The 14,760-nt window shown below is 41.2% G+C and overlaps 1 protein-coding gene across 3 annotated transcripts in view; it reads left to right on the top strand.

Moving 5' to 3' along the window:
• LOC128697215 (SLAIN motif-containing protein-like) overlaps window positions 1–14,760 on the top strand; it is a 145,058-nt gene that overhangs the window by 107,262 nt on the left and 23,036 nt on the right. For all 3 annotated transcript variants that reach the window (XM_053788776.2, XM_053788775.2, XM_053788774.2), the window contains one exon: window positions 2,463–2,605. In XM_053788776.2, the coding sequence (XP_053644751.1) occupies window positions 2,463–2,605 (143 nt within the window). The remainder of the gene's footprint in view (window positions 1–2,462; window positions 2,606–14,760) is intronic.

Genomic DNA, 14,760 nt, shown 5'->3' with positions numbered 1-14,760 from the left:
CCCTCAACTTGTTGATATTTCATGCCATTTTCAACGTAATTCTACTTTGTCTTGGGAATTAATCTGCTAGAATGGTTTTGATCAGTTTTTCTAGTATTGCATTTTCTCACACCAACCATCTCCCACTGAAGTAGGGTGACCCAAGAGAAAGGAGTGCATTCTCCATCATTCATTCAGTTGCTGTCTTGCCAGAAGTGTGCGAAGACTGCACTGATCCTTTAGAGTGCAGGCTCTTTACCTTATGCCTCCAAGACTCAAGGCTAGCTAACTGGTTTTCCCTGAATCCCTTCATAGATGTTAACCTTGCTCACACTCCAACAGCACATCAAGCCATAAAAACCACCTGTCTTCACTCACATCCTACGTGCTGACACAAGTCTGTTGGACGTTTAAACCCATAGCACTCAAAACCTTCTTAACCCCCCCCCCCCTCCTCCAACCCTTTCTAGGATTACCCTTTCTCCTCTTCCTTTCCAACCTAGCTTTATATTCCCTCTTAGTCATCTTATTTTGCTCCTTCCTCTCAAAATGCCCATACTACCTCAATAACCCCTCTTTGGCTTTGAGTTGTACACAAACAACCTGCATATAGGAAATTGAAATGTATGACGTTTTAGTCCAATTTTGACCATTAACTAATAGCATTGCATAACTGGCCCACGTTAATGGCCCACGTTGGACTGAAATGTCACAAGTTTGTCTCCTATGGTCAGGTTATATTTGTATTGTTCCAGTCATAGTATTGTGCCCTTTTATTCCTTCCAGGTTATACTGTGGTAACCCCACTACTTTTAATCTCCATGCTCTGAATTCTCTGCATAATACGCACACTACACATTGTCTTCATACATGACTTCTCCACTTCTCCCATCTCCTTGCTGCAGCATATGAGGTCCTTGCTTCTCAGTGATAGACACAGTGATCCATATATTTCTCTAGTTCACCTTGTCTAGCATTGACTTACCTGCCAACATGTCCACTCCCAAATATCTGAATTCTTTTACTCCCTTCATGCTTCTTCTAATATATCCCCTATCCACTTCATCAAATGTCTTTTCTAAATCCATATACATGTGACAAGTGGTTCCTCACTTGTGTGCTTCAGTGTAAAAACTTGGTCTATACATCCCCTATCCTCATTGTTCCTTTTCAGTCTTGCTCTCTGTCTTACTCCTAATTCTTTCGATAATAATTTTACTGTATCTTCACCCAGCATACTTAAGACTTTTTTTTTTTTTTTTTTTTTTGGTTTCAAGGTACCAGCCACATCCCACCAAGGCAGGGTGACCTAAAAAGCAAAAAGTTTTTCTTTTTACATTTAGTAATTTATACCGAAAGGGTTACTAGCCCCTTGCTCCCAACATATTAGTCATGGCTTATGGAACAAGACTTCTTGTTCCCCTTTCCCAGTCTTTAGCTACATTCCCTTTTCTTTTCAGACATATATTACACCAGCCACCCCAATGGTATATCACTACATCCTTGTCTTAAACCTTTCAATCCTACTTGTTTTCTCCCCTTTGTTAACTTTTCCCACACTCCCATCTGGCTCTTCCTTACTCCTTTAAGATGTTATTCCTCCCTGCACATGTTTTATATTTTTTAGCCACTCTGCCCTGAGTGAATTTCTCTATGCTAATGTTTGACACTTCCAGCTTTTGTGATTGTCTGTGATTGATGCTTCATGTTTTATTTTTTCTGTTGATTGATGTTGGATACTTGTTTCCATCTCTGAAGCTCAGTGATGCAGTGTAGTTTTTTCTGTTGGTTGATGTTGGAAACTTGCTTCCATCTCTGAAGCTCAGTGATGCAGTGTAATTATCATATTCTTGGACTTGGTTCCATAGATTTTAGTCTCTTGCAGAATGGGGAGACTGTTTAAGCTGAGAGATATGCTTCGTTAGTCAGTGAGAACGACAGGTTGTAGACTCAGCTGTGTGGTAGCAGATGCTGCTGTGTATGTTGACATGGGTGTCAAGAAGAGAGCAATTTCTCCTATATAATACCCTTGTAGCTGATACACTTGTTAAATATGTAACCTTTGCTCTGTTTCCATCAGTACCAGTTTGTACAAGAACTGTTATAAAGATAGTAATAAACGATTAAAAAGAGTTAGCTCTACCCGAGAAAATTATGCAGTATTCGTTTAACATCCACTGATAACGTTGAATGTAGCAAATTTAAATCAGTTTTACGTGTATGTGTAAATGCTTTCTATGTATACTTCATTATTAAGTATTCTAGTTTTCTTTTGCTTTTCAACGGTTTTTACAGAATGTCTCCACTCTTGCATGGCCTATAATCCTTCCTGGAGCAGAATCCCTTAAATCGCTCTTAGACGTGAACATCCAGCCATCAACTCTCCATTTGCCACTGTTACATTCTCTCCCATCTGCTTGAAAAATGTTTGTTTCCCAGTGTGTTGTATATTGATGTAGCCTAATTGTACACTCTTTGTATAGATGCGAAGTCGGTTAAGTGCGCCTTCACCAGTTCGTATATCTATGGGAGGTGCTTCTGGGTTACCACAACCAACAGAAATACCAAGAGTTAAAGGTACAGGTATCCCACGGCCAGGCTCGCGTCTCCAGCCTCCTAAAACAAGGTCAGTCGAGTTTAATGCTGGCTTTTATAAGCCAGATGATTCAATATTTTGTTCTGTCCATTATAATACTTATCTGACAAAAAAATAGTTTGAGTGTGTAACCACAAAAATTAAATTACTTTTTTCAAAATTCGTAAAACATGTACGGTTGTGCAACGTTTTGGAAATCCTCATTGTGTGAAATCTTTCACCAGCTGGTGCCTCTTCAGTTCAATACAGTGAACAACACTGGATGTGTTCAGTCCTTCAATATTGATTGACTGGGCACATCGACTCCAGGGTGAAGGACTGATTACTTCAAACTCCTCATCTTCCCCCATTCTTCTCTGTATTGGACTGAAGAAGTCACTGACTAGTGAAACATTTCCATAATAAAGATTCCCAAATGTTGCAAGATTCTCATTCTTCAACTTGTGGATTTTTTTTTTTTTTTTTTCTCCAACAAGTCGGCCGTCTCCCACCGAGGCAGGGTGACCCAAAAAAGAAAGAAAATCCCCGAAAAGAAAATACTTTCATCATCATTCAACACTTTCACCACACTCGCACATTATCACTGTTTTTGCAGAGGTGCTCAGAATACAACAGTTTAGAAGCATACACATATGAAGATACACAACATATCCCTCCAAACTGCCAATATCCCAAACCCCTCCTTTAAAGTGCAGGCATTGTACTTCCCATTTCCAGGACTCAAGTCCGACTATATGAAAATAACCGGTTTCCCTGAATCCCTTCACTAAATATTACCCTGCTCACACTCCAACAGATCGTCAGGTCCCAAGTACCATTCGTCTCCATTCACTCCTATCTAACACGCTCACGCACGCTTGCTGGAAGTCCAAGCTCCTTGCCCACAAAACCTCCTTTACCCCCTCTCTCCAACCCTTTCGAGGACGACCCCTACCCCGCCTTCCTTCCCCTATAGATTTATATGCTTTCCATGTCATTCTACTTTGATCCATTCTCTCTAAATGACCAAACCACCTCAACAACCCCTCTTCTGCCCTCTGACTAATACTTTTATTAACTCCACACCTTTTCCTAATTTCCACACTCCGAATTTTCTGCATAATATTTACACCACACATTGCCCTTAAACAGGACATCTCCACTGCCTCCAACCGTCTCCTCGCTGCTGCATTTACCACCCAAGCTTCACACCCATATAAGAGTGTTGGTACTACTATACTTTCATACATTCCCTTCTTTGCCTCCATAGATAACGTTTTTTAACTCCACATATACCTCAACGCACCACTCACCTTTTTACCCTCATCAATTCTATGATTAACCTCATCCTTCATAAATCCATCCGCCGACACGTCAACTCCCAAGTATCTGAAAACATTCACTTCTTCCATACTCCTCCTCCCCAATTTGATATCCAATTTTTCTTTATCTAAATCATTTGACACCCTCATCACCTTACTCTTTTCTATGTTCACTTTCAACTTTCTACCTTTACACACATTCCCAAACTCATCCACTAACCTTTGCAATTTTTCTTTAGAATCTCCCATAAGCACAGTATCATCAGCAAAAAGTAACTGTGTCAATTCCCATTTTGAATTTGATTCCCAAAAATTTAATCCCACCCCTCTCCCGGACACCCTAGCATTTACTTCCTTTACAACCCCATCTATAAATATATTAAACAACCATGGTGACATTACACATCCCTATCTAAGACCTACTTTTACCGGGAAGTAGTCTCCCTCTCTTCTACACACCCTAACCTGAGCCTCACTATCCTCATAAAAACTCTTTACAGCATTTAATAACTTACCACCTATTCCATATACTTGCAACATCTGCCACATTGCTCCTCTATCCACTCTATCATATGCCTTTTCTAAATCCATAAATTCACTAAAAACTTCCCTACCTTTATCTAAATACTGTTCACATATATGCTTTAATGTAAACACTTGATCTACACATCCCCTACCCACTCTGAAACCTCCTTGCTCATCCGCAATCCTACATTCTGTCTTACCTCTAATTCTTTCAATTATAACCCTACCGTACACTTTTCCTGGTATACTCAGTAAACTTATTCCTCTATAATTTTTACAGTCACAGACACGCACATGCATATATATATATACATACATCTAGGTTTTTCTCCTTTTTCTAAATAGCTCTTGTTCTTTTTTATTTCTTCTATTGTCCATGGGGAAGTGGAAAAGAATCTTTCCTCCGTAAGCCATGCGTGTCGTATGAGGCGACTAAAATGCCGGGAGCAATGGGCTAGTAACCCCTTCTCCTGTATACAATTACTAAAAAAGAGAAGAAGAAAAACTTTATAAAACTGGGTTGCTTAAATGTGCGTGGATGTAGTGCGGATGACAAGAAACAGATGATTGCTGATGTTATGAATGAAAAGAAGTTGGATGTCCTGGCCCTAAGCGAAACAAAGCTGAAGGGGGTAGGAGAGTTTCAGTGGGGGGAAATAAATGGGATTAAATCTGGAGTATCTGAGAGAGTTAGAGCAAAGGAAGGGGTAGCAGTAATGTTAAATGATCAGTTATGGAAGGAGAAAAGAGAATATGAATGTGTAAATTCAAGAATTATGTGGATTAAAGTAAAGGTTGGATGAGAGAAGTGGGTCATAATAAGCGTGTATGCACCTGGAGAAGAGAGGAATGCAGAGGAGAGAGAGAGATTTTGGGAGATGTTAAGTGAATGTATAGGAGCCTTTGAACCAAGTGAGAGAGTAATTGTGGTAGGGGACTTGAATGCTAAAGTAGGAGAAACTTTTAGAGAGGGTGTGGTAGGTAAGTTTGGGGTGCCAGGTGTAAATGATAATGGGAGCCCTTTGATTGAACTTTGTATAGAAAGGGGTTTAGTTATAGGTAATACATATTTTAAGAAAAAGAGGATAAATAAGTATACACGATATGATGTAGGGCGAAATGACAGTAGTTTGTTGGATTATGTATTGGTAGATAAAAGACTGTTGAGTAGACTTCAGGATGTACATGTTTATAGAGGGGCCACAGATATATCAGATCACTTTCTAGTTGTAGCTACACTGAGAGTAAAAGGTAGATGGGATACAAGGAGAATAGAAGCATCAGGGAAGAGAGAGGTGAAGGTTTATAAACTAAAAGAGGAGGCAGTTAGGGTAAGATATAAACAGCTATTGGAGGATAGATGGGCTAATGAGAGCATAGGCAATGGGGTCGAAGAGGTATGGGGTAGGTTTAAAAATGTAGTGTTAGAGTGTTCAGCAGAAGTTTGTGGTTACAGGAAAGTGGGTGCAGGAGGGAAGAGGAGCGATTGGTGGAATGATGATGTAAAGAGAGTAGTAAGGGAGAAAAAGTTAGCATATGAGAAGTTTTTACAAAGTAGAAGTGATGCAAGGAGGGAAGAGTATATGGAGAAAAAGAGAGAAGTTAAGAGAGTGGTGAAGCAATGTAAAAAGAGAGCAAATGAGAGAGTGGGTGAGATGTTATCAACAAATTTTGTTGAAAATAAGAAAAAGTTTTGGAGTGAGATTAACAAGTTAAGAAAGCCTAGAGAACAAATGGATTTGTCAGTTAAAAATAGGAGAGGAGAGTTATTAAATGGAGAGTTAGAGGTATTGGGAAGATGGAAGGAATATTTTGAGGAATTGTTAAATGTTGATGAAGATAGGGAAGCTGTGATTTCGTGTATAGGGCAAGGAGGAATAACATCTTGTAGGAGTGAGGAAGAGCCAGTTGTGAGTGTGGGGGAAGTTCGTGAGGCAGTAGGTAAAATGAAAGGGGGTAAGGCAGCCGGGATTGATGGGATAAAGATAGAAATGTTAAAAGCAGGTGGGGATATAGTTTTGGAGTGGTTGGTGCAATTATTTAATAAATGTATGGAAGAAGGTAAGGTACCTAGGGATTGGCAGAGAGCATGCATAGTTCCTTTGTATAAAGGCAAAGGGGATAAAAGAGAGTGCAAAAATTATAGGGGGATAAGTCTGTTGAGTGTACCTGGTAAAGTGTATGGTAGAGTTATAATTGAAAGAATTAAGAGTAAGACGGAGAATAGGATAGCAGATGAACAAGGAGGCTTTAGGAAAGGTAGGGGGTGTGTGGACCAGGTGTTTACAGTGAAACATATAAGTGAACAGTATTTAGATAAGGCTAAAGAGGTCTTTGTGGCATTTATGGATTTGGAAAAGGCGTATGACAGGGTGGATAGGGGGGCAATGTGGCAGATGTTGCAAGTGTATGGTGTAGGAGGTAGGTTACTGAAAGCAGTGAAGAGTTTTTACGAGGATAGTGAGGCTCAAGTTAGAGTATGTAGGAAAGAGGGAAATTTTTTCCCAGTAAAAGTAGGCCTTAGACAAGGATGTGTGATGTCACCGTGGTTGTTTAATATATTTATAGATGGGGTTGTAAGAGAAGTAAATGCGAGGGTCTTGGCAAGAGGCGTGGAGTTAAAAGATAAAGAATCACACACAAAGTGGGAGTTGTCACAGCTGCTCTTTGCTGATGACACTGTGCTCTTGGGAGATTCTGAAGAGAAGTTGCAGAGATTGGTGGATGAATTTGGTAGGGTGTGCAAAAGAAGAAAATTAAAGGTGAATACAGGAAAGAGTAAGGTTATGAGGATAACAAAAAGATTAGGTGATGAAAGATTGAATATCAGATTGGAGGGAGAGAGTATGGAGGAGGTGAACGTATTCAGATATTTGGGAGTGGACGTGTCAGCAGATGGGTCTATGAAAGATGAGGTGAATCATAGAATTGATGAGGGAAAAAGAGTGAGTGGTGCACTTAGGAGTCTGTGGAGACAAAGAACTTTGTCCTTGGAGGCAAAGAGGGGAATGTATGAGAGTATAGTTTTACCAACGCTCTTATATGGGTGTGAAGCGTGGGTGATGAATGTTGCAGCGAGGAGAAGGCTGGAGGCAGTGGAGATGTCATGTCTGAGGGCAATGTGTGGTGTGAATATAATGCAGAGAATTCGTAGTTTGGAAGTTAGGAGGAGGTGCGGGATTACCAAAACTGTTGTCCAGAGGGCTGAGGAAGGGTTGTTGAGGTGGTTCGGACATGTAGAGAGAATGGAGCGAAACAGAATGACTTCAAGAGTGTATCAGTCTGTAGTGGAAGGAAGGCGGGGTAGGGGTCGGCCTAGGAAGGGTTGGAGGGAGGGGGTAAAGGAGGTTTTGTGTGCGAGGGGCTTGGACTTCCAGCAGGCATGCGTGAGCGTGTTTGATAGGAGTGAATGGAGACAAATGGTTTTTAATACTTGACGTGCTGTTGGAGTGTGAGCAAAGTAACATTTATGAAGGGATTCAGGGAAACCGGCAGGCCGGACTTGAGTCCTGGAGATGGGAAGTACAGTGCCTGCACTCTGAAGGAGGGGTGTTAATGTTGCAGTTTAAAAACTGTAGTGTAAAGCACCCTTCTGGCAAGACAGTGATGGAGTGAATGATGGTGAAAGTTTTTCTTTTTCGGGCCACCCTGCCTTGGTGGGAATCGGCCGGTGTGATAATAAAAAAAAAATAATTTTTACAGTCTCTTTTGTCCCCTTTCCCTTTATATAAAGGGACTATACATGCTCTCCACCAATCCCTAGGTACCTTCCCCTCTTTCATACATTTATTAAACAAAAGTACCAACCACTCCAACACTATATCCCCCCCTGCTTTTAACATTTCTGTCATGATCCCATCAGTTCCAGCTGCTTTACCCCCTTTCATTTTACGTAATGCCTCACGTACCTCCCCCACACTTCCATTCTGCTCTTCTTCACTCCTAAAAGATGGTATACCTCCCTGACCAGTGCATGAAATTACTGCCTCTGTTTCTTCCTTAACATTTAAAAGTTCCTCAAAATATTCTCGCCATCTACCTAATACCTCCATCTCCCCATCTACTAACTCCCCTACTCTGTTTTTAACTGACAAATCCATACTTTCCCTAGGCTTTCTTAACTTGTTTAACTCACTCCAAAATTTTTTTTTTTTTTTTTTTTTTTCAACAAGTAGGCCGTCTCCCACCGAGGCAGGGTGACCCAAAAAAAGAAAGAAAATCCCCAAAAAGAAAATACTTTCATCATCATTCAACACTTTCACCACATTCGCACATTATCACTGTTTTTGCAGAGGTGCTCAGAATACAACAGTCTAGAAGCATACACACATAAAGATACACAACATATCCCTCCAAACTTCCAATATTTTTTCTTATTTTCATTAAAATTTCTTGACAGTGCCTCTCCCACTCTATCATCTGCTCTCCTTTTGCACTCTCTCACCACCCTCTTTACCTTTCTTTTACTCTCCATATACTCTGCTCTTCTTATAACACTTCTGCTTTGTAAAAACCTCTCATAAGCTACCTTTTTCTCTTTTATCACGCCCTTTACTTCATCATTCCACCAATCACTCCTCTTTCCTCCTGCCCCCACCCTCCTATAACCACAAACTTCTGCCCCACATTCTAATACAGTGGACCCCCGCATAACGATGGCATCGCATAGCGATTTTTCCGCATAACGATTACTTTTATCGCAAAATTTTTGCCCCGCATACCGATTAAAAACCCGCATACCGATTTTCGTCCGAGACGCGTCCAATGTGCCCTCAGCCAGCCTCACATGTGCCGCTCCGTCCCATTGTTTACCAGCCAGCCTCCGCGGTAACATCCAAGCATACACTCGGAATATTTCGTATTATTACAGTATTTTCGGTGCTGTTTCTGGAAAATAAGTGACCATGGGCCCCAAGAAAGCTTCTAGTGCCAACCCTACACCTCAAAGGGTAAGAATTACTATAGAGATGAAGAAAGAGATAATTGATAAGTATGAAAGTGGAGTGCGTATAGCCGACCTAGTCAAGCTGTACAAGAAACCCCAATCAACCATCGCTACTATTGTGGGCACCAGAAAGACAATCAAGGAAGCTGTTCTTGCCAAAGGTTCAACTGTGTTTTCGAAACAAAGATCGCAATTGATGGAAGATGTTGAGAGACTCTTATTGGTGTGGATAAATGAAAAACAGATAGCAGGAGATAGCGTCTCTCAAGCGATCATATGTGAAAAGGCTAGGAAGTTGCATGACGATTTAATTAAAAAAATGCCTGCAACTAGTGATGATGTGAGTGAATTTAAGGCCAGCAAAGGTTGGTTTGAGAGATTTAAGAAGCGTAGTGGCATCCATAGTGTGATAAGGCATGGTGAGGCTGCCAGTTCGGACCACAAAGCGGCTGAAAAATATGTGCAGGAATTCAAGGAGTACATAGAAACTGAAGGACTGAAACCTGAACAAGTGTTTAATTGTGATGAAACAGGCCTGTTCTGGAAGAAAATGCCAAGCAGGACCTACATTACTCAGGAGGAAAAGGCACTCCCAGGACATAAGCCTATGAAAGACAGGCTTACTTTGTTGATGTGTGCCAATGCTACTGGTGATTGCAAAGTGAAGCCTTTATTAGTGTATCACTCTGAAACTCCCAGAGCGTTCAGGCAAAAGAATGTCCTCAAGGATAATTTGTGTGTGCTGTGGAGGGCAAACAGTAAGGCATGGGTCACTAGGGAATTTTTCTATAACTGGTTACACCATGCATTTGCCCCCAATGTGAAAAATTACCTAACTGAAAAGAAATTAGAACTTAAGTGCCTCCTGGTGTTAGACAATGCCCCTGGTCATCCTACAGACGTGGCAGAGCGACTTTATGGGGACATGAGCTTCATTAAGGTGAAGTTTTTGCCTCCTAATACCACTCCTCTCCTGCAGCCCATGGACCAGCAGGTTATTTCCAACTTCAAGAAACTGTACACAAAAGCTCTGTTTGAAAGGTGCTTTGTAATGACCTCAGAAACTCAACTGACTCTAAGAGAGTTTTGGAGAGATCACTTTAATATCCTCAATTGTGTAAACCTTATAGGTAAGGCTTGGGAGGAAGTGACAAAGAGGACCTTGAACTCTGCTTGGAAGAAACTGTGGCCAGAATGTGTAGACAAAAGGGATTTTGAAGGGTTTGAGGCTAACCCTGAGAATCCTGTGCCAGTTGAGGAATCCATTGTGGCATTGGGAAAGTCCTTGGGGTTGGAGGTTAGTGGGGAGGATGTGGAAGAGTTGGTGGAGGAGGACAATGAAGAACTAACCACTGATGAGCTGCTAGATCAACTTCAACAGCAAGAGGCCACACCTGAGGAAATTGCTTCGGAGGAGGGGAGAGAGAAATTGAAGAAGTTGCCTACTTCAAAGATTAAGGAAATCTGTGCAAAGTGGCTTGAAGTGCAAACCTTCATGGATGAAAATCACCCTCACACAGCTATTGCAAGCCGTGCTGGTGATTATTACACTGACAATGTTGTGAAACACTTTAGGCAAGTCATAAAGGAACGAGAGGTACAGGCCACTATGGACAGATATCTTGTGCGAAAGAAGTCCAGTGACTCTGAAGCTGGCCCTAGTGGCATTAAAAGAAGAAGGGAAGTAACCCCAGAAAAGGACTTACTACCTCAAGTCCTAATGGAAGGGGATTCCCCTTCTAAACACTAACACACTCTCTCCCCTCCTCCCATCCCATCAATCATCACCAGATCTTCAATAAAAGTAAGTGTCATTTAATTGTGCATGCCTTTTTCAGTTTGTGTGTATTAAAATTAACATTTCATGTGGTAAAAAAAATTTTTTTTCATACTTTTGGGCGTCTTGCACGGATTAATTTTATTTCCATTATTTCTTATGGGGAAAATTCATTCGCATAACGATTATTTCGCATAACGATGAGCCCTCTTGCACGGATTAAAATCGTTAACCGGGGGTCCACTGTAATTCTAATACTATTTACATTATGATGTAAAGTGTTTAGGACAAGATTAAGAAACATTAATTGTTAGAGTACCAATATATGTAATTATTTGAATCTTTCTTTCTTTCAACACACCGGACGTATCCCACCGAGGCGGGGTGGCCCAAAAGGAAAAACAAAAGTTTCTCCTTTTACATTTAGCAATATATACAGGAGAAGGGGTTACTAGCCCCTTGCTCCCGGCATTTTAGTTGCCTCTTACAACACTTATGGAGGAAGAATTCTGTTCCACTTCCCCATGGCGATAAGAGGAAATAAACAAGAACAAGAACTAGTAAGAAAATAGAAGAAAACCCAGAGGGGTGTGTACATACTATATGCTTGTACATGTATGTGTAGCGTGACCTAAGTGTAAGTAGAAGTAGCAATATCATAGTTTATTTCACCATGAAATACAGTATTGTATATTTCAGCAGGAATTGATTAAAGTAATTAATGACTCATTTATTTTTGAGGGATTTAAGGTAAAGTAGTTCTATTATTGTGAGTAGGAATGGAACAGTATCACAATTTTTGCTGATACCGATGCCATACAATTTAGCCGATACTGATACTTTTAGGCCTACAGTGATACCATCAAAATTAACTGATAGCCACCAATACTGATACAGTGGTACCTCGAGTTACAAAATTAATTCAGTCAGAAGGCTGTTCGAGTGCTGATACTGAACGAATTGTTCCCATAAGGAATAACGTAAATTAGATTAGTCCATTTGAGACCCCCAAAAATACACTTACAAAAGCACTTAGAAAAATACACTTGTATTATTGTTCTAGCTGGGAGCTGTTCGAAACTCAAGGTACCACTGTACTTTGGCACGCCCCGAATTATAAGCTCGTAAATTTAAGACCCCATTAAATGCTGGCTCTGTAATATTGCTGGATCTTTGAAACTACATTTATCAGTGTTTGCCTCTACTGTTTCAGGGTTCAACAAGACAGTTGAAAACAAATACCATGTAGAGGGTTTTATTAAAGGAAAAACACCATCTTCCAAATTGCTCTTTAACCCTTTCAGGGCCTGAATGTGATAGAATGGGTCTATGTGGTGTGTGCAGTAGGAAAAAATCCATGCACCCACATCGCATTGTGGGAGTGGTAATTCAGTGCTCTTTTGTCACCAAACCAAGTGATAAGGAATACCTCACTCTCCAGCAGTGTGGGTGGTGAGGAAGGCAGTGGTGGGGGGGGGGGCAGTGTGGGTGGTAGGGAAGGGAGCGTGGGTTTGTGTAAACAGCATGGCTGGCTAACTGGTTGGCTATCCGGCTGGCTATCTGACTGGCTGGCTGGCTGACTGGCTATCTATCTGGCTGGCTATCTGGCTGACTGGCTATCTGGCTGGCTGGCTTTATGGCTGTCTGGCTATCTGGCTGACTGGCTATCTGGCTGGCTGGCTATCTGACTGGCTGTCTGGCTGGCTATCTAGCTGGCTATCTGGCTGGCTGGCTATCTGGCTGGCTGACTGTCTGGCTGTCAGGCTGTCTGTCCGTCCGTCCCACAGGCACACATAAATACAATTATGCATAGTGTAAATTACCTAGGATAACCAAAAAAAATCCAGACTGGCAAATAATACGTATCAGGACTCAGATGTGACGCAGTGACTACTGCATTGTGTGTAATATGTGTTGGTTCACTAGTGGCTCTCTTCTGAGAAAGACAAGCAAACAGACAGAGATGTTTGTGAAAAGTGAACACAAATATTGCGAAGGCAGTGTACCCCCATCAAATGTCAGAGACAGAGCCAGCCTTCTGGTCAGCCAGCCAGTCAGCCATGTTGTTTACACAAACCCTCGCTCCCTTCCCCACCAAAACATTGCTGGGACCTATAAATACTATGTACGTATACTTCTAAAATAGGTGAAAATGTTCACCTGTTAATGTTTGTGCAGTTATTGTGTAGTACACAATGAGTGTATATATCAAAAATATGGCTTATATTGGTCTCACAGGCCATAAAAGTTACTTGAAAAAATCAAATGTTAAAAACTAAATGAAAAAAAGTAGAAAAAAATAAATGAACTATTACCATGTGACTGGCAGCCAGCGATATTGCCATAAGCGACTCACTTTGTCAACTTCAGGCCTCTATATCTCAGTAAGTATTGATCATAAAAAAAAAAAATTTGGCCTATAACACTCGCAAAAATTTGCTCTATCATTTCGTAAGTTTTTTTTTTTTTTTCGAAAATTGTTTGACCCTGAGAACAAGTTTGGAAGAAGGCCTGTCAACCCTGAAAGGGTTAAACAGCTACAGGCATACCTCATTAATATGGTGGGGGCTAGGCTTCAGACCTCCACTGTAAAGCCAGTATGTATTACCTTTAAACGAATCACTGCTTGTTTTTCACTTGCCAGGGCATATAAAAACCTAAAAACATGTTTACACTCACTTATTAAGTGAGCAGTTGCACTAGGCCACAAATATACAGCCTCTCCTCACTTAACGATGGAGTTTCATTCCTAAGACTGTCAGTAAACAAATTCGTAGCTAAGTGAGGAGCATACTATAATGTTAGTGGGTTTGTGTCATCCATCTTTGATATTGTTTTAATGTCACCTTTGTACCATTTATAACATTTCTGGTGTACAGTGGAACCTCAAAAATCGAACGTATCACATATCGAACGTTTCGAAAATAGGACCATTTTTTACTGACAAACTGTGTCCCTATTATCGAACGCGCCCTTATTTTCGGACCGCCGGGTACGGGACCTGTCTGCCGCCCGCTCTGTCTGCGTCCCCGCTCAGGCGCCGTGAGCAGTCTAGCTTTGTTTATGCTTGAGTGAACACTAACCTGCGCTCTCATTCACGTATTTTACAATTATTTCGTTGTGTTTAGTGCTTGTGGGACTGTGAAATAAGCTGCCATGGGCCCAAAGAAACTTGCTAGTGGTACCCCTGTGGTAAAGAAAGTGAGAAACACCATAGGTGTGAAGAAGGAAATAATACAGAAGTATGAGAGTGGTGTGAGACTTGTTGAGCTTGCCAGGATGTATGGGAAAAACAAGTCGACCATCGGTTCTATCCTGTCAAAGAAAGAACAAATCAAGGAAGCTGATGTTGCGAAAGGTGTTAATATAGGGAGTGGATGAGGTGCCTTCTTCAAAGATTAAGGAGATTTGTGCCAAGTGGAATGATGTCCAAATGTTTGTGCAGAAGTACCACCCTGAGCAAGCTGAAACAAGCCATCTTTGCAACAAGTTCAGTGACAGAACCATGTCCCATTTTAAGGAAATGTTAAAGAGGCGCCAGAAACAGAGGACTGTGGACAGTTATTTTGTGAGACAGGGGTCCAGTGACTCTCAAGCTGGTCCTAGTGGCATTAAAAGACAGAGAAGGGAAGTAACC

Source organism: Cherax quadricarinatus, chromosome 89 (assembly GCF_038502225.1).
Source record: "Cherax quadricarinatus isolate ZL_2023a chromosome 89, ASM3850222v1, whole genome shotgun sequence".
NCBI lineage: Eukaryota > Metazoa > Arthropoda > Malacostraca > Decapoda > Parastacidae > Cherax > Cherax quadricarinatus.
This window is presented reverse-complemented; position numbering and strand designations above follow the sequence as displayed.